Consider the following 20,761-nt stretch of genomic DNA (forward strand, 5'->3'; position numbering starts at 1 on the left):
TCTTGTCAGTAGCAAACCAGCCTTAACACTACTGCAATTAAATAAATGTCATAAAACTACATCTCATTGCTATGAATTGCAGTTCCTAACAAACAGTTGAGAAAAATTGCGTTTTTATCTCTTGTCAGTAACATTTATTTTGAGTGTTATCAAAAATGTATACTCCTGTTCAAGCATGTTCACTGCACTTATACAAGCAAATATATCGAGAAAAATTCAAAAATGTATCATTGAAAAACATGACACATTAGGATGTTTTGAACTAGGACGTTCATAATAGAAGATAAAACTGATCTAGATCAGTTACAAGTAATGTAGATCAAAACCAAAGGGAACAAAATGCAGTGCAACTAATTCCAACACACTTTATCGAAGGTACTCAACCTCTAGCATGCATATGCAGAGCACTAGGGGTTTTTATAGTCGAATTCAGCGACCTACACAAATTTGCCTCGTTAGGGGATGCTCGAAATATTTGTTTTCAAATACCGTAAAACGGGGTAACATTGATAGTTTTTTCGAAGAAAACTTCAATATATATACAAGCTGCTTCAAAGAATTGCAATTTATAATTTTAAAACAAAAACTGACATCGTAGCTATCGATTGCACTTGATAGATTGCCAAAAAGTTTATTCTGAATGGATATATTATTTTTCATATAATCGAAAGTCGGGTTTCTGTTTTGGGGTAACTTTGATAATGAGGTATAAATCGAACAACATTGAACGAATTACGGAACATTTGTAGGGCGTTGCATACCTCTAGGCGTTTAACGATAAATGGAAATTTATGACTTAGATTATAAAAATGGTTCCAGTTTGTAAAAATGGATTTCGCTAAGAGATTTGAATCCGAATTCTTGTTCTACTATAACTAGACTGTCAAGGATAAGTGACGAATTCATTATAACTTCATCAAATAGTGATCGTAGAACAGATTGTTTGTAAGCGTTGCAAAAATGCTAAAATCTTACAAATTTTCAATATTTGCATAAAAATCCTCAAATGCACTTGATTCCAACAAAAATAGCTTTGACATGAAGTTTCATACTAATATGCTTTACTTTTGCATTCGTTTTGCTTAACTAATTAACAGAAACTTCGTTATTTCGTTTAATATATTGTGGGCCTCGCACTATCAATGTTACCCGCATTATCAAAGTTACCCCGTTTTACGGTACATGTGTTATGTTTCTTATTATTCACGATTATTCGAATGTAACATTTGCGGTAAGAATCATGCATTTTCAGTTTTTGTTAAAAAATTGTATTGGTTTAATTGTTCCAGGGAAAATTTTAACACCTCTAGGAGCATTTCTTCTTATTTGATTCTATCATTGGCACTTTTGATTCACTTCGACAAAAGGGTTTTTTGAAAGCCACAGAGCTCATATTTGGCCACGATATGCGTCATACTAAAGTGCTTCTTATATTAAAGCTTCAGGCAATTCGATAGAGAAAAACCCCACATGCCAAAGTGAATAATGGAAGTGCCCAAATAGCTCTGCACCCTACGTGAAAGAATTTCGAAAAATGGTTGAGCCGTCGCTGAGAAATAGCCGATAATCCATTTAGATTTTTTTGATCCTGGGGCTCCGCGTTACTATTATAATCACGGGGCTCCTAGTTTTTTTCTTGGGAGAAATTTTCCACGCATCGAGATAGGCGATTCCTTTTCTTGTCAGTAGCAAACCAGCCTTAACTTGTAGCACGCCTAAATGTATACCCCATGGCGTGGATGTCTTATTGTTTCACTCTTCATAACTTCTACTCAGAGATCTAATCGATGCAACTTAAACATTAATCTGAAAATCTTTTAAAGTTTTGCTTAATTTTCATTGTTATAAAAACAAACATTTAATAAGTTCTATGTAAATATCATGTTAACTATCAATGATCTGTTTTGTTTGAAGAGAAAATCAATGAAAACACAAAACCTTGCCCATTTCAGAGTCCAACTTTATCTCTAAATAGTAATCTTTTCTAGTGTTATTAACAGTCCATCAGACTAACGCTTACCTTGCCCATCGCGCCATCTGTTTTTCGCGACGCAAACATCGAACGACGGACAATACAAACGCTTACCGCCAACGCTTGCAGTCGGGCAGCGAAGGGCCGACGCGCGCAAAAATTGAAACCGCGCTTCCACGCTTTCAAGCAGTTGCGCTCCGCGCCACGTGGTATCCCATGGTGACGGAAATAACAGTTTCGCTCGGTCAGGAAGAAATTTTCATCGCTCCCGGAAATCATTCTCAGTTCGGAGCTCGAAGCGATCAGATCGTAGCAAAAAAAAATTAAAAGTGTAAAAAATACCTATAATTTGGAGAAATATATTACAAGATTCGGAATCGGGAAGCTAAATTCAAGTGTGAAATACAGTGGAAGCAGTTTTAATTGAAGCGCGGAAGGCTGAAGGTTTTATTGGATACCTCAAGGTTTCACGGCGGTATAGAAGCTTGAAACAGGAAGATTTTGAAGGCCACCGGAGCTGGAAAATCGATATATCTGGTAAGTTTTTGAGCTTCGAGCAATGAAAGAACCTTCGCGAAGACGGACCGAATATTCTACAATTTTCTTTCTGTGTGAACTATTCCAGAACCGGAAGCTACCTTCTCCGACGAGTGAAAATGTGTGACCCGTGCTGCTCCCCGTGCGATCCCTGCTATCCCTGTTATCCTTGCGTAAGATGTCACTGTTCCTCCTGTCACAAATGTGACCACCACTGTACCCATTCCTGTTGCACCAAGCATCGTTATCATTTCTGTTATCTGTGTTTGCGCCATCACTATTAATTCCGTTTCCGTTTTGATGTGGGTGGGATCACTGACCTATTCGCGTATAGATTTTAGAATGGGCCCGCGGATTTGATCAGAAGTTTTGAGGAAATCGTCCAACCTGGCAGCCCTTTCGGAAACACCCATAAATCAATCAGCAACGTATTACACCACCACACTAAAACCCGTCCGGAAGGGCATTGGCCAGGGGGAAGAGGGAATGTTTGGTTATTTTTCGAAAACGGATTACAAATCAATACTATTTTACGATTGCGATTGAAATAGTGTTTGTATTTGGCTCAATGTCGTTTTGCGCTTTTCAATGTGTGAGAATGACTTGGCGCATTGGCAAGGGGGTGACATTCCGAGGCAACATTTTACCCATCGCACGAGGTTGTGATTCGGCAGTAAAATCGTTAGTCGGAAGTTCTGTCGCCACCTATACGACCGTTTGTGAACATAGATATTGCGCGTTTCCTAAACGTTTTTCAGTTCAATGTAAGAACTAGGATTTTTGATTATTTTCAGTTATTTAACACAATGGTAGCTAAACTTTAGAATAGCTTCCATCAGTAATGATTTGTCAGTTTAAAATGATTAGTTTAATCACATTAACTCTCTTAAAGCTCAAAACTGTGATTCAAAAAGTAGCACCAGCTTTCCGGGTTGGATTCAGAACATAGTTCTGAATTGCGGAAGTAGGTGATTGTTACCAATAGACAATGTTGTGTTTGTTCGTTGGTTGGTATTTAATAATTTACAAAATATATCGGATATTCTTGCAGATGTTTATAAAAGATGATTATTTATCGTAAAACCATGTTAAATTAGCAACTACAAGTGTTCAGAACACGCGTAACTTTTTGGTTTTTCACACATATAAATAACCATTTTATCATTGTCAGTCGCCCCGTTCCCCGTCCTATCTGTGCTGGTGGAAGCGCCCATTGATCGTCTTCGATAGTACCGACACGGTACACCACAGCTGGAATCTGCGCCGCAAGGAACCAAACATCCCGGACATCCGTTACGAAGAAATGTACTGCCGCGGAAGACGAATCTACTAGGTACGTCTCAGCACAGGAGTTCGGGGAACGGGGGACGCTGCTTCATCATTTGAAACATCGCACAATCAACCACCTTCCTCCTACTCCCCTCTTCCAAACCCAAGGGTCCTTGTCCTCCGCCGTGTGCTCCGGGGAGCCTCTGCGATCCGTGTGTCCCAAAAACATACGCAGCACATGACCTGAACTGTATGCCGCAATGCCCAGTTATATGCCCTCCGGCACAATGTGGCCCGCGATTCATAACCGTCCAACAGCCACCGCGAGTAGTAGCTCAGCGCAAAATGATCAACTGCTGCCGAACTGTAGTCGACAAACATGTGGTGCCACGAACGAAGACTATCGTTGAACCGAAGATCATCTATCAGCCACGCTGTTACGTAGAGCCCTGCATCATCTACCGGAAGCGAGTCGTCCCGGATCCGAAGATCCTCTACTACAAACGCATCGTCCCTGATCCGAAGATTGTCTGTACTCCACGGACCATTGTTGAGCCTAAAGAGATCTGCACGACTATGGTGTGTCAACCGAAACCACAAACGGTCCAAATTCCACCTCCACCACAGTATTGCTGCATTCCGACAGGCACTGGCTTCACCAAGGCACCTGCTTGCTCTCCGTGCGACCCTGTTTGTCAACCTCGACGATGCTAGGTGCTAACATCATGGGGAACAACGCGAGTGAAGGTAAGTGTACAAAGGTGGGCGTACATGGTGGTAAGTTTTAAAGGTTATTCCGATGACACCATTCCACCCTTGTACCTTGCCTTTCCTCCCACATGTTTGCCAATTTCCTGGGTAAATCTAACTGTCGTCTTTTCTCCTTAGGTGCCAGCTCGAGGTTGCAAGAGTCGTGAGCTACGTGGAGGACAGCTTATAGCCAACTGCGAATGTTTGAAACGGAACGGTCTTCAACACGATTGTCCACGCTCTGAGTGTCAGGTAGGTTCCCTCAAATTTGAAGAAATTCCGGTTCTCACAGTCAATTCTCTCGCAGGGAAAACCATGCTGCCTTACCAAACCGGAAGCCACCTGTTGTCCATCGACGTACGCTCGAAGATTCCGCAATGTGACCATGGGTAACAAAAGCAATCCGGTCTGTCCGAAGCGGTGTCGTGTGACGACCGTGGGAAGTGGCTGTAATCCGTGCGCTGTTGATTGCTACTCTGGTGGACCATGTGGCCCTTGTGGTCCTTGTGGACCCTGTGCACCGTGTGGCCCCTGTGGACCTTGCGGCCCGTGTGGTCCAGTGTGTGATCCATGCTGTGGCCCTGTTTGCGATCCCAGCTGCCCTCCTGTGTGTGACCCATGCGCTTGCGTACCTCAGGGAGATTGTGGCCCATGCGGAGCTCCGACGCCGAATTGTATGCCATGTTGTAAGTAGCTTTACTTCATCAATTCCTTTTAAATTTTCTCTGAAAACCAATACAAACATTATCCCCTTTTCCAGACGATCCCTGCACGCCCAGTATTCCACCGCCTTGTGGAGATATGTGCGCTCCCTACCCAACCTGTGGACCATGCTAACCCCGAACAAACCCTGCCACCATTACACGTCGCTTCCATCATTGTACGATTATAAGCTAAACGGCGCACCATCCTGCATCCATCCCACATCTTTAGTGCCAATCATCATTGCCCACGTTTTAATGCGCTGTGCCTTCCCCAAACGAAGCGCTACCTATTTGTATAATCCTCGAGCACTACAAATCGCGCACCGATGTCAATAAAGTTGTTTCTACTGTATCAAATCTGTTCGGCGTTCTTTCTTTCCCTATTTTTACACAGAATTCTAGGAAAATGGCTTTATTACTAATCTACTCGCTACTGTTTGGAAAATCTTCGCTTTTGTTAAACCATAGTATTCAATCCTATAATGGGCTGACTTTTACTCCGAAGTCGATCGTCCCACTTCTTGGCGGCGTTAGCCACGTAGCCCGGTTTGATCGGTATGTCCGGCTCATCCCGTCCTTGTTCTCTTCTCCTTCCCGGTAGGCTTCTCTGTGAGCAGTTGCAGTTACTGCAGCTGGATCCAGATCCCGAACCAGATCCATGCGCCGTCGTAGGTGAAGTGGTAGGCTTTGCCGGTGGTGGTGGCCTTGGACGAGGATTCATCTGTACTGCTTCGTTGTCAAACTTGTCTGCCGGAACGTAGGTGCTACGACGAGATGGTGAGATTTCTTCCACGAACGACTCGTTGTCGTGATAAGAAGGTGCTTTCGGTGACTGTTGGTGCACAGATTGGCGACCTGATTGTGGCCCGGCATCGCGGTAGTCCCGTCGATCTCTGTAATCGTACCGAGGTAGGTATTGGATTTCCTTCCCAGCTATACGACGACTTTCTTCAGGTGCTGGTCGCACGTGAGCAAAAACCGGCGTCTGCACAGAAGGAAGCACTTTGCGTTCAACGATAGACTCCCGGCTGTAATCCAGACCTTCGCCAATACTTTCCAGATAGCTTTGCCGCCTTGATTCAGATTTACGATAGCTTCTTCGGTCCGGTTCATCTCGATCCGCATAATCTCGTCCATTTGAATCCACAAATCGATGACTATCCGGTTCGTTCATATCTTTGTACCGTTCCTTGCCTGAAATAAGATACACTGGCGCTTCCGTATCGGTCGATACATCCTTCTTCAAAGTAATACCCTTTTCCGTTTCCGATGCTCTCGAAACGTTCGTCATTGAGGAGCTATCGGTTTGAGTCGTATGGGCGGTCATGCGAGCCAACGGGTCGGCCAAGTCTATGACGAACAGTATCGCTACCAGGAACGATAAACAGCCCAGTATGATGGCGTTGTCATGGAGGTCCGGATGTACTTGGTCTATTGAGGCAAAAACCAGGCCACCTACCAAAAAGGAAACAAATGTTGGTCATGGTCAGTTTTTGTATTTCGAGTTCTAGTGCGAGACGCGAAAGGCCATTGACATACCTGCAGCGAAGAATAGCAACGTTCCTAGCGTTAGCACGATCTTTTCGAAAAGCGTCGGTCTCGATTTGGCATCCACACATCTGGAAAGCAGTAGAGCAAAAATTAGTTGATATTCTAATGCGCATCTTTCTTTCCTGCTCTGCCCATAACTGCAAAACAGTCACAATCGACATTTTTGAAAAAATGGAGTTAATACCATGGAGAGTCATCAAATGATAAATACTTTCGATCAACTTACTGAAATCTGTGAGATTGTTCTAGAAAATTCGAAAAAAATACCAAGTTGTTTTGTCATATTGATAATTATAACCACATAGGGTAAACAGGTATAATACGCCCCCCTAAGGAAAAACTGCTTTATCGCAGTGGCAATTGCATTACTTCTATAGTTGTTGGTGTCAAAGTGTTATTTACTTAGTTGGTCATGCTCTGCATTCAACTTTCTCTTGCCAGGTAGCTTCTAAAAAGAGTATAAGACGTTTTCTGTAGATGGTCCACATCTTGACGATTCAAAACAAACCGGGCAATATGCCCCTCTCGTTGAAAAAGTTCCGCAGCGTTGAAAAAATCATTCCAAGGAGAATTCCACCACTTGCTAAGCTGAAAGGGGTTCATTAGCAGTCGTCTTTCGGTAAAAGTTTTTGTAACAAGTATAATAGTGAAGGATGGGCTTCATTTACAACGAGGCTTGCCTATCGGACCCAAATTTCACGCCAAATAGCTGATTTTCGATATTTTTGATTTTTCTATTGGTTGTTTATACTTTCCAAAGATTTTATATGCGCAACATCATTTTTTCGCGAATATTTAAGATATGCAATCATATTTACGTGTTAAAGAAGCCTCAATCCCTTGAAAATGAATTGGGGCGTATTGTCCGGTTGGGGCGCATTCTCCAATTTACCCTAACAGTCACATTGAGATTATAAATGAGCCTCGTAATGTGATAGCAAAGAAATTTCTATCAGAATAATTTTCTAACAATTCATCTAGTGTGCGATATGCGTTGTACAAAATATCAGCCTCAAATTAGTTATTTATGCAACAAGTTGCAAAATGATGATTTTTTCAGCACGAGTCGTACATTTATCCAAAGAGGCTCGTCGAGTTGGATAAATACGACGAATGCTGAAAAAATCGAGTTTTGCAACGAGTTGCATACAACTTGTTTTGCTATTACGAAAAAACCGTTTAATCGAGTTGTATCTAGGATCACAATCATATTTCAGAATAACCCACGTGGCCATACATGCGTCGTACAGGCTCAATATTTTTCAATCAGGTAGGCTGTGATACATATACGTACTACATGACTGTCACATATTTTCGCGCTTTATAGATAGAAGCGTGGAGGTGGTCAAGATATTCGAGGACAACCCAGGTAAGATGCTGATTGCAATTTTATACCGAATTGTACATTCACTATTCATGTGCTAAGTTATCTGCACGCATCGGATTTTTTGGGAATTAACTAGATCATCGTTTCTCAAACTTGGCTTTCGTAACCCCTTGCCCTCTCGTCCCCTCGCTCGTTTTATCAATAAAAACTGGTGAGACGGTAAGGGGTCGCGAAATTCAAGTTTGGGAAGCTATGAACTAGATAACTCTACTACCTCATCTTCGTCTTGCTAGACAACCCGATGCCGAAACAAAATCGCCACACGAGTGGGATTCGGATCGTCCAATGGATGTATGGCAAGCTGCTTGTCATTGGTAAATACAAAACCATTCGAAAGATGGCTGTAAAAGCCATTCAGATATTAAGTTGGCGATTCTCAAAAGAGTACTGAAAAGTGTTGCTTTTCAGCACCCAAAACAATGATGAAAAGTAGCACTTTTCAGTTCTGTTTCTTTTGTTAGGAAAAGTAGCCCATTATGTTGCTCATTTAATTGATGAAAAGTAGGCTTATAAGCAACGGAATAGCAAAATAGTACTTTTCAGCGCTTCTTTTTTATACCCGTTGATCTTTTTTCGGTCCTTGATTGGACCCGTGCCTTCAATTTTCCGTTGGACTCCGTCTTGGGGAAAAACCTCTTAGAAGGTTTACTCATTAAATATGGTTATAAAGAACAAAAGGAAGGGTGAATCTCTGAATTTACAACTTCCTTCCAAAAAAGTGAGTTTCAGAACTGTCACTAAGGGCAACTTCACCGGTGGTCCAAATCACGCGTTGGGTTTTGGACCATGTTAAAAATTGAAGCTTGCACTGGTGTTACAAATAATATTCCAATTTTATTTTATACCTGTTTTCTGGTCTAGTTTTTTTGGAACAGACCAGCTACGAGGTCCATTTTGGTCGCATTTGGACCAAGTTTTGAAATTTCTACAGAGAATTTATCCAGGAATTCTTCCGGTAATATCGCCAGGAACTTCTCCGGGAGTTCTCTCCACGAATTTCTCAGAGGATTTACTATAGCTATTACTCTAGGAATTTCGTCTAGAAATTCTTCCGGGGATTTCTACAAGGAAATGCTACGGGGATTTCCTCAAGAAGCACCTCCTAGAATTTCCTCCCAAAACTCCTTTTGGAATTTCCTCTAGGGATTCTTCCGAGAATTTCATCCAGTAAATCCTCCAGAAACTCCTCCGGGATTTTCTCCAGGAATTTTTAAAGGGATTTCCAATAGCAATTCCTTCGGGGATTTCATCTAGGAATGGCTTTGTGGATTTCATCCAGAAATTCTTCCGGGGATTTACTCAAGATGTACCTCCAAAGATATTTCCAGGGATTTTATTAAGAAATTCCTCCGGGGATTTCCTCCACAAAACGCTTCGGGGATTTTTCAGAGATTTTATCCGGAGACTTCTTTTAGGAATTTCACTGGGGATTTACACCAGGAATTTCTCGGGAGATTTCTCCCAGGAGTTCTTTCAAGGATTTCGTTCAGAATTTCCTCTGAATATTTCGTCCAGAACTTCATTAAGAAATTTATTCGATGATTTTCTCCAGAAATTGTTTCGGGGATTTTTTCAGAGATTTTTTCCGGAGTACCAGGAGTTGCTGTGGAGATTTGCTCGAGAAATTACTCCAGGGATGCCTCCCAACATTTACTCCGGGGATTTTCTCCAGGAATTCCTCAGGGGATTTCCAATAGCAATTCCTCCGGAGATTTTCCTCAAAAATTCCTCCAGCAATTTTTCCGGGATTTTCTTTATATAATCCTCCGGGAATTTTCTACATGAATTGCTTCGGGGGTTTCCACCAGGAATTCCTCCGAAGTTTTTCTTCAGAAAGAATTCCTCCGGGGCCAAGGATTTCCTTCAGGGTTTTCCACAAAAAAATCCTCTGGAGTTTGAGAGAACCATCATAGAAAACATGAAATGCTGGTTCTTGTTGGTCCATGTGTCGATGTCAAATAATGGAACATCGACTCATGGAGGTTTTACCGTAATTCCTCGGAAATGCTCCGGAGTTCCTCTAGAAATTCTTTGAAGTTGCTTTGAATAATTCACTGCACCCTCCGGGAGTTTGTCCAGAGTTCCTCAGCAGTTTTGTGAAAAACTCGATCTCTGAGATTTTTCATGCGTGAGTTGTGAATCACGCAACTCAGCATTAAAAAAATCATGGATGAGTTGGCTCACCTTTTTGACTCATTGTCTCGTATTTCCACAGTTTACTCACACACGGCAATAATTTCTTGTTAGTCTGGTAGAATTATAGTAATCTTTCTAACTTAAACAACAACATTCGGTTTTCACGAATTTTTGACGGGTCTTGCGACTGAATCATTGTTTACGGTTTGAGTTGATTCAGTGATTTTGCATCAAATTCTCAAGCGTGAGATGTGCGAAGCAGATCTTGAATTTTTTTTTTTTGCTCTCACGGGACAGCGAATTGATTGAGATTTGAGTGTGAGTCTATCAACACTGTCGGAGACGATTTGGGGAAAGCACTTGATGTCTTCCGGCGTGGATCATCGGTAAGGTCGGCAAGCGGAGCATTACACATTCCGGTTCAAACCCTTTGTGATAAACTCAATTATAAGTACACTCCAACCTTTTTTAACGACCGTTTTTTACCGACGGTTCGTTTTACGACCACTTTTTTACGACCGAAATTCAGATTAACGAGCGTTTTAATAAATGATCAATATCTTGAAAAGTATTCAAAATAGACGGTCATGATGTTCAGCAAAATTGTTCAGTAGTTCAAGGGCTAACATATGGTGGTAATTGAATTGCGGAATTCTGCTACTAGGTGGCGCTAGTGAGCATCGAAATTTTGTTTTGCGGATATCTTAGGATCCTGACCACTTAGAAAGATAGAGTCTTCGGCAAAGTTATTCAGTAGCTCAAGGATTATCACTATAAAACCTACGAGATTCAAAATTTTGCCACCACGCGGCGCTAGTGAGCACAGAATATTTGTTTTGCGGTTATCTTAGGATCCTGACCACTAAGAAAGATGGCGCTTTCGGCAAAGTTGTTCAGTAGCTCAAGGACTATCATTATAAGAGCTATGAGATTCAAAATTTTGCCACCAGGTGGCGCTAGTGAGCATAGAACTTTTGTTTTGCGGATAGCTTAGGATTCTGACCACTTAGAAAGGTGGCGGCTTCGGCAAAGCTGTTTAGTAGCTCAAGCGCTATCATAATAAAAGCTATGAGATTCAAAATTCTGCCACCAGGCGGCGTTAGTGAGCATGAAACATTTGTTTTGCGGATATCTCAGGATCCTGGCCACATAGAAAGATGGTGTCTTCGGCAAAGTTGCTCATTAGCTCAAGCGCTATCATTATAAAAACTATGAGATTCAAAATGTTGCCATCAGGCAGCGTTAGTGAGCATAGAACTTTTATTTTGCGTATATCTCAGGATCCTGGCCACTTAGAAAGATGGCGTCTTTGGAAAAGTTGTTCAGTTGTTCAAGCGCTACCATTATTAAAACCATGGGATTCAAAATGTTGCCACCAGGTGGCGCTAGTGCGCATGAAACTTTTGTTTTGCTGTTATCTCAGGATCTTGACCATTAAGAAAGATGGCGTCTTCGGCAAATTTGTTGAGTAGCACAACTTTGCCCAACACGCCATGTCTATGTAGTCAGGATCCTGAGCTATCCGCAAAACAAAAGTCTCATGTTCACTAGCGCCACCTGGTGGAAAAACCTCAATTCTCTTGACTACAATAATAATAGCCCTTGAGCTACCGAACAGCTTCGCCGAATATGCCATCTTTCTAAGTGGTCAGGATCCTGATATATGCGCAAAACAAAAGTTCTATGCTCACTAGCGCCGCCTGGTGACAAAATCTTGAATCTCTTGGCAAGAATAATGATAGTCCTTGAGCTACTGAACAACTTTGCCGAAGACGCCATCTTTCTAAGTGGTCAGGATCCTGACATATCCGCAAAACAAAAGTTGCATGCACACTTGTACTGCCTGGTGGCACAATTTCACTTGAGCAGTGTTGCCAGCTACGACAAAATTTTGAATCCTTATTGATAAACTGGATTACAGTTGAAGAGTATTGCTATATTGCTAAGCATTCTATTTTACTGTTCCGCTCAAGTTTATGGTTTTGACCAGGGTTGGGAAAAATCTCTAAATTCACTCTACTGTAGCCAAGCAAAGCCAATCACAGTCAGCAAAGCCAGTGAAACTCACGCCCATCGCTGCTGTAGGCAAAAAGCCTTGAAAATAGCAAAACACCCGTTGCTAAGGGCAACCCAGAATTGCTGTAGAAAAATGTTCTATTTCCCGCTGCATTTCCCGCAGTTAGGGCCTTCAATGACACTCATGATTGAGAAAATTCGTGCACCCAACATAGGCTACTTGATGAGATTCACGTTTTTGAACTACTGTACTGGAGAGCCACGTGATTTTCGCGAAAATTCAAGCCTACTACTATTACCATTCCCAGCACTGGTTTTGACCTTTTCTCTATTCTTCTTAAACAGTGTTGCCAGCCACATGAACATTTGTGATTTGGCCGACTGTATGGCACGCAACACTTCCTTCAACTGTGGTGCACATTCGGTATCGTTATTCTTAAAAACTTAAACCCCCATAAAATTGACTCTTTTGATAACAATCGAGCAGTGTTGCCATTTATTACCAAAATATGAAAACATGAACGACCATTTTTGAAAGTTCTCAACCCATGCTTCAACTTTGCCGTGCAACCCACTGGGACAGAGCCTGCTTCTCAGCTTAGTGTTCTTATGAGCACTTCCACAGTTATTAACTGAGAGCTTACTGTGCAAATGACCATTTTTGCATGCGTATATCGTGTGGCAGGTACGAGGATACTCTATGCCCTGGGAAGTCGAGAAAATTTCCAACCCGAAAAGATCCTTGACCGGTGGGATTCGAACCCACGACCCTCAGCTTGGTCTTGCTGAATAGCTGCGCGTTTACCGCTACGGCTATCTGGGCCCCTCAAGAGAACGTTTTCGATAATTCCTGAGAGACTGAATTGGAAGAAGTGAAAATTATGATTGAAAAATTCAAAAATATGAAAGCCCCTGGCGATGATGAAATTGTCAACATCCTCATCATGAAACATCCAGAGAGTAGCTTATGATTTTTGGATGACATATTTTACAAATGTTTTCAGTTTCAGTTACAAATGTTTGAGAAGGTTATTTTGAACAGAATGATGGTCTACATAAAAAAAAATCATTTTTTGCAAATGAACAGTTCGAATTCCGACATGGACATTCGAACACTCATCAACTTTTACTTGTAACATTATACGTGGTTCGTTCCAACAAATCTGAAGGCTATACTACTGGTCTTGTTCTTCTAGGCAAATAAAAAAGCATTCGACAGTGTTTGGAAGAAGACATGATTGTAGAATTAATAAAACTTAAATTTTCCAACATTCATTGTTAGATTAATCCAAAGTTATCTGTCAAATCGTACACTTCAAATGAATTATCAGAACTCCAAGTCTGAAAAGCTTCCTGTAAGAGCTGGTGTTCCTCAAGGGACCATTATTATACAATATTTTCACATCTGACTTACCTGATTTTCCTCAGGGATGTATAAACTTTTGTTTGTGGATGACACAGGCCTATCCGCCAAAGGACGAAGCCTGCGTGTCATCTGTTGTAGATTGCAAACAAGTTTGGATATTTTTTCTTCACACTTGCAAATTTGGAAGATTTCTCCTAAGTACTGTTCATTTTATAAAGTGGACACCTTGTGCATGTTGTATCTTTTTAATTTATCAATGAAATTTCAATCGGTTTTCTGTACATCGTTCGACTAGTATTGTACAACGTTGTGATAATAAAATATTCTCCAAAATAATCTAATTACACACGAATATGGAACAAAGTTTAGTACGGTCGGTTTTTGGAGGTTATTAAAATCAAGATAGTTAGAAATTGGCTGAAAAATTCGACAATCTTTATTTTTTATTTTCGAAAAAAGCTTATTCTTCGAAAGCAACATCAATCAGAAGCCTGATGGAAAAAATCAAGTTATTTTTGGAGCAACAATTTTACAGATTTAATGAAATCATTTCCCTCCATATTTTTGGAGAAAAATATTTTAAATTTGAAGGGCACTGACATGAGTAGATTTTATTTTTGGTTTAAAGTACGTCCTGACGGAAGTGCTAATATAGAATTGGTATTAACAATAACGTACGCCTTCATAGAGTTACTTATGTAGTCCCCACGTCGCATTTAAAGCACAATAGAAAAAACATTGCTTTATTTTTGGAAGACCTTTCAAAGCATAATGACAACCATCAAAATTGGCAACACTGCTGTAATAAAATCGATTTTATTTTCATAATATGTTATTCTGAGATTACCTACTGATATATTCAGAGAAAAACGTTTACAATTCGCTGTAAATCGATAAATATACGTATATGATTTTAAAAGTACGAAACTTTTAAGTTAAACGACCACAAAGAGTAAAATTCATACTTAAGATTGCGGTTTAAACTCATGATTTAGTACTCGTTTATACAAATATAGTTTCTTTAGTAATATAAACTTATTTTGAACACGCTTTTTACTATTCTCTTTTGTTGGAAGAGAAAGGATGGTGTATCAGCAGAATTGGGCATAAATGGATTAATCACTAATGTTACCTAATGTCAGTGAATGGTGGAATATAATTCATTTCTTTTAAAACTACACCTTCAGTAGAATAGTAACGGACACAAACATACAATTTGTTCATAAAAATGAGGATTTTTGTTTTACGAAAAATAATGTTAAACTTTGACAATCTGTTTTTCTTATGAGGTGTTGGAAAAACTATTTAGCTCTTCAACCAAAAGCATTTTATAAGATCTTATACTTCCATAGCATTGTTGAATAATAGTTGAACGATGTACAGAAAACCGATTACGATTTTATCAATATATAAAAAAAGATACAGCATAAACAAAGTGTCCACTTTATAAAATGAACAGTCCTTAATGCTTCCAGAACTCAACTAATAATATTCCCACTCAAACTCAAAAGCTCTTCGTTTAAAACCTTCAAGTAGACATGTGGTCACGATGAGAGAGAATCCAATAAATTGATCAGATGAAGCTAAGTATCTAGGGCTCATGGTGGATAAAAATTCAACTCTCAAAAATCACATTCACATCAAAATTTGGTTGATAGTTTTGCGTAACATAGGGCACCCAGATATAAGAATGATGTTTTACCTTATTAGCATAATATAATGGTTTCTAACACAGAACATATCTATTTGAGAAAAGAATGTCATTTTCAAACTGATATTTTTGAAGGAATTAAAGAGGTTATTCAAATGCAACTGACATAGAACGACAAGGACACCATCCCCACTAGCACCACGCGTCTCCATCCGAAATTTCTAGGTCAACGTAAATTGTCAACGTTAGAAGTCTATCCATTCTTCAGGTCTCACTCATTGTAAGAAAAAACAGCATTATCATGCGACGGTAAGTATATTTAATTTGTTTTGACAAACAAAGTGGTCTCGTGTAGGGCTATTAACTTTGACGCGCGCCGAAACAATGGACCATGTGTGTCGTGCCAGATATTTGCTCCATATGATACATTTCCATTCATGACTCACAACCTGCTGCTGTAGCAAAAAATATCTATCAAACATCTGAAACAATCCGACAGCTACTTAACGACAAATAATGTACTTGCAGAACGGCGGACAGCTACCTCCAGATTGCAAATTTGATTACCACGCGATTACCACGCGATGAGAAGTCCCACCAAGGGTCATGAACAAATCCCACGAGAACCACCACACGGGAGGAACCAAAATCAAAACAAACGAATCTGTTATGTATCAAAGTGTCTCTTGAGCCACTAGACATCGGTCGGCGTAACGTACGGTACGTATGCAATAGATGCTTAACGACTTGTTCCAAACAACGTTGCTAACACAGGTGCTAAAGCCATCATTGAGGTAGCTAGTCCAGTGGTGACCAAATTGTGGTTCTTTGCATGATTTTGGGCAGGTCCGCGAGCCTATTTTGGATTTATGTGGCATGTGGTCCTAGGGAGGCTTATTTCTTAAAACCTTCCGTATTCAAAAGCTACAAAGTGAAAAGATCACTAGTTCCTTAACCACGTTCTGAAAAATTTATAAATTTTTGGAGGTTTAGAAGTGGCGCAAAGGGTCTGAATGCGTTGTCCGTGATATTAAAGAATTCTTTATTATTTTGGTATAGTTTTCAGGTTGTGTTGATTATTTTAAGAACATCTTAGAGGAAAAATCAACTCATAAATTTCGTTTATAGTTCTGAAAGAAGTTTTACCTTCATGCTTCCAACAATTTTCTCATGATTTCTGTCATTTTCAGTAAGGGTCGTGCCATATGTATCTCATAAATGTTGAAAGAAATGATCTAAAATGATTGTTATAAATGTGCACAAAATTCCTGATGTCTAACAAACATTTTCTTTAAGAATATCTGCAGAAATTTTCTGATTACTATCTTCTTCTCCTTGGCATTTAGGGAATTTACATTACGAAAAGATCCTGGACCGACCGGGAGTCGAACCCGAACACTTTCAGCATTGGTTTGTAGACGCGGACTCTAATCACTAGGCTAAAGAAGGCCACTGATACAAATTCTATAGAAATCGATTTTAGTATTTTTAAAATAAAAACTTCTTTAAAATCATGGATTGCCCATATAATTGCATAGTAGATCTGAATTAAGTAGTGATAGAAAATATAATTATTATCACGGAAAAAAAAAATCATGAATCAATAAAAGAAGTGAAGTGAAAAGTGCTAAGAGTAGGATCCGGCTCCCTACAGACACTTTAAAAAATTTAAAATGTTACTTCGAGAGAAATATCGAAAGACTTTAGAGGCGGTGTTAACAAACAAAGTGGAATTTTTAGAGTGCCTTTGGGTTCGTCAAAAGTCAGAAGTGACCCGCACAGTCAGCTTGCTTGAGCATCACTGAGCTAGTCATAGTACAAGAAGGACGGCGGATGGGAAACTTGAAGCGTCGAAACCACCGCCCGCCGTCCGTCGTCATCATCTGTGTCTGGTGGGAAATCGAGAAAATCAATTGTCTTCGGGGTAAGTTGCATGCCATGTTATAAGTTGGATGCACACTCGTAGAGGATGGTAATTTCCAGTCGTCGGATAATGGCCAAGAGCATGCAGATTTTTATTACCGGGGGGTAACTATACATATTCCTCGGTTCGTATTATCTATTTTTTGCCATCTGACAGCTAGTCACATGTGCGGCGCTGAATCACCTTGGGGCTGAGATACGAACCGATTAGTTTCTAAGTCGTTAGAACTGACCTTGTGATTAGCATCAACGCTATGACAATTGTGTAGCCGCCGTAGACGATATTGGTAAATGCATTGCCGCCACTGCTCCAGGTGACGTTGTGTATCAGACTCCATTCTCTGGAAGAAGAAAAAAAATTGGCATAATTAGCAACACGAAATGTCGAACACGAGGATGACTTGGCATAACGAAACTGCTTAAATAAGATTTTGCTGAAAACTAAATGAGTTTTCCTTGAACGAGAAGAAGAAATAATTTCGTTTTGTTCGAAACTTATACTGCTAGTTTGAAATTACGATGAACAAGTTCATTGATGATCGTATAATTCGTAGTTATTACTACGTGATTGGCCAGAACAATTGAATTTTTACAGAGATCCAAGGTGCTTGGATTCTATTAAAAGCCTGTCATGTAATTATTTTTTAGATATCCAGACCCCTCCCCCACAATCGCCTTTTACCAGACAAAAATCTTAAAATGTGTGTGGATTTGTATGGAGACCTCACTCATTTCCCCCAAATGACCACGTGGTTTGTGGACAGCCCCTTACCATTCATTTATTTTATTTATTCAGTAAACATCTAAACAGATAACACTGAATCAACCATTCCACGTCACAATAGTCGGTTCGTGACCGCATCTCTCCATCCTCGGTTCCCACGCTCGCCAAATCGATACGCTCTTGATCCGCCCACCTAGTTCACTGCGCTTCACGCCTCCTTGTACCAACCGGATCCGACGCGAACACCCATCTTTTCAGGGTTGCTGTCCGGCATTCTTGCAACATGCCCTGCTCATTGTTTCCTTCTAGTGTTGGCCACCTTCTGGATACTGGGTTCGCCATAGAGTTGGGCGAGCTCGTGGTTCATCCTTCGCCGCCACATACCGTTTTCCTGCACACCGCTAAAGATCGTCCTAAGCACCCGACGTTCGAAGACTCCAAGTGCTTGCATGTCCTCCTCGACCATTGTCCACGTTTCATGCCCGTAGAGGACTACCGGCCTTATGAGCGTTTTGTACATGATACATTTGGTGCGGGTGTGAATCTTTTTGACCACAGCTTCTTGTGGAGGCCATAGGGCCTACTTCCACTGATGAAGCGCCTCCGTATTTCACGGCTAACGTTATTGTCAGCCGTCAGCAAGGATCCAAGGTAGACGAACTCGTCGACCACCTCGAACGTATCCCCGTCTATCGTAACACTGCTACCTAGGCGAGCCCTGTCGCGCTCGGCTCAACCAGCTAACATGTACTTTGTCTTGGCCGCATTCACCACCCGTCCAACCTTTGCTGCCTCGCGTTTCAGGCGGATGTACAGGTCTGCCACCTTTTCAAATGTTCGGCGGACAATGTCCATACCATCAGCGAAGCAAATAATTTGATTGGATCTCTTAAAAATCGTACCCCGAATGTTCGCATTACACCTTCTAGCGCAATATTGAACAACATGCACGAAAGTTCATCACCTTATCGTAGTCCCCGGCGGTATCCAAACGAACTGCAATGTTCGCCTGAAACCTTCATACAATTTTGCACCCCTTCCATCGTCACTTTTATCATTCTCGTGAGCTTCCCAGGAAAGCTGTTCTCGTCAATTTTTTTTTTTTTTAATTTCTTTATTAGTATCATTCCAAACATTACATTCATTATTTCTTATATCTAGGTGTTCTGTGTTATTAGACAACACTATCATCCTAATTTGGTAAAACAAATCTAAGATTTTGTTAACATTTTGTTAACAACATATTACATTTCATTTGCCGTAGCAGTTCAGATTTTTTACAGGTGAGTTGATTTCACCTGCTTATAAGAGAAAAAAAAAAGTTTTTAATATACTTAACCTAACTTAACCTAAACATATAACGCATTAATCGTGGCAATAGTAGATTGTAACGATTTTTGCCTGAAATTATTGATTATTTTATTTGACATTTGTTCCAATGTTTCAACATTGGATATTCTATGTAACTCATTGGTACTATACCAGGGAGGAAGCCTCAGAATCATTTTCAAAATTTTATTTTGAATTCTCTGCAGAGCTTTCTTCCTGGTATTACAACAGCTAGTCCATATTGATACAGCATACAACATGGCTGGCCTGAACATTTGTTTGAATATCAAAAGCTTGTCCTTAAGACAAAGTTTTGATTTTCTATTAATAAGGGGATAGAGACATTTTACATATATGTTACATTTGGCTTGAATGCCCTCAATGTGATTTTTGAAAGTTAAATTCTTATCTAGCATGAGTCCTAGATACTTAACTTCATCTGACCAATTTATTGGAACCCCTCTCATCGTGACAACATGTCTACTTGAAGGTTTCAAATAAAGAGCTTTTGGTTTATGTGGGAATATTATTAGTTGAGTTTTGGAAGCATTAGGAGAAATCTTCCATTTTTGCAAGTATGAAGAAAAAATATCCAAACTTTTTTGCAATCGACTACAGATGACACGCAGGCTTCGTCCTTTGGCGGAGAGGCCTGTGTCATCCGCAAACAAAGATTTTTGACATCCCTGAGGTAACTCAGGTAAGTCAGATGTGAAAATATTGTATAATATTGGTCCCAAAATGCTGCCTTGGGGAACACCAGCTCTTACAGGAAGTCTTTCAGATCTGGAGTTCTGATAATTAACCTGAAGTGTACGATTTGACAGATAACTTTGAATTATTCTAACAATGTATGTTGGAAAATTAAAATTTTTCAATTTTACAATCAAACCTTCATGCCAAACACTGTCGAATGCTTTTTCTATGTCTAGAAGAGCAAGACCAGTAGAGTAGCCTTCAGATTTGTTGGAACGGATCAAATTTGTTACACGTAAAAGTTGATGAGTGGTCGAATGTCCATGGCGGAATCCGAACTGTTCATTGGCAAAAATTGAATTCTCGTTGATGTGGGCCATCATTCTGTTCAAAATAACCTTTTCAAAAAGTTTACTGATTGAGGAAAGCAAACTGATTGGACGATAGCTAGAAGCTTCTGCAGGATTTTTGTCTGGTTTTAAAATTGGAACAACCTTTGCATTTTTCCATTTGTCAGGAAAATATGCTAATTGAAAACATTTGTTAAATATATCAACTAAAAATGATAAGCTACTTTCTGGAAGTTTCTTGATGAGGATGTAGAAAATTCCATCATCGCCAGGAGCTTTCATATTTTTGAATTTTTTAATAATAGTTCTCACTTCTTCCAAATCAGTCTCCCAGGCATTTTCGAAAACGTTCTCTTGATTGAGAATATTTTCGAACTCCTGAGTAACTTCATTTTCAATT

At 40.2% G+C, this 20,761-nt stretch overlaps 2 protein-coding genes across 4 annotated transcripts in view; one reads left to right on the forward strand and one right to left on the reverse strand.

The window, feature by feature from the left end:
* The first annotated feature begins 2,233 nt into the window (after positions 1-2,233).
* Positions 2,234-5,589, forward strand: LOC5563930 (keratin-associated protein 5-5). Its single transcript, XM_021849423.1, has 5 exons — positions 2,234-2,509; positions 2,598-2,682; positions 4,667-4,780; positions 4,836-5,214; positions 5,289-5,589. Exons 2-5 carry the CDS (start codon positions 2,629-2,631, stop codon positions 5,363-5,365), a joined length of 624 nt encoding a protein of 207 aa, XP_021705115.1. The 5' UTR covers positions 2,234-2,509; positions 2,598-2,628; the 3' UTR covers positions 5,366-5,589.
* Positions 5,590-5,628: 39 nt separating this feature from the next.
* Positions 5,629-20,761, reverse strand: part of LOC5563928 — a 62,197-nt gene continuing 47,064 nt past the window's right edge. For all 3 annotated transcript variants that reach the window (XM_021849421.1, XM_021849420.1, XM_021849419.1), the window contains 3 exons: positions 17,496-17,603; positions 6,772-6,851; positions 5,629-6,687 (listed from right to left, as the gene is read on the reverse strand). In XM_021849421.1, coding sequence (XP_021705113.1) covers positions 5,690-6,687; positions 6,772-6,851; positions 17,496-17,603 — 1,186 coding nt within the window. In that variant the 3' untranslated portion in view covers positions 5,629-5,689. The remainder of the gene's footprint in view (positions 6,688-6,771; positions 6,852-17,495; positions 17,604-20,761) is intronic.

The sequence above is a fragment of the Aedes aegypti genome, chromosome 3, assembly GCF_002204515.2.
Source record: "Aedes aegypti strain LVP_AGWG chromosome 3, AaegL5.0 Primary Assembly, whole genome shotgun sequence".
Taxonomy (NCBI): domain Eukaryota; kingdom Metazoa; phylum Arthropoda; class Insecta; order Diptera; family Culicidae; genus Aedes; species Aedes aegypti.

What these genes read in the sequence shown, in the direction of transcription:
- LOC5563930 (XM_021849423.1), top strand. Translation starts at nt 2,629, where the DNA reads ATGTGTGACCCGTGCTGCTCCCCGTGCGATCCCTGCTATCCCTGTTAT. An exon ending in GTCCACGCTCTGAGTGTCAG is followed by an intron (nt 4,781 to 4,835) that starts GTAGGTTCCCTC and finishes ATTCTCTCGCAG; the next exon opens with GGAAAACCATGCTGCCTTAC. An exon ending in GCCGAATTGTATGCCATGTT is followed by an intron (nt 5,215 to 5,288) that starts GTAAGTAGCTTT and finishes CCCCTTTTCCAG; the next exon opens with ACGATCCCTGCACGCCCAGT.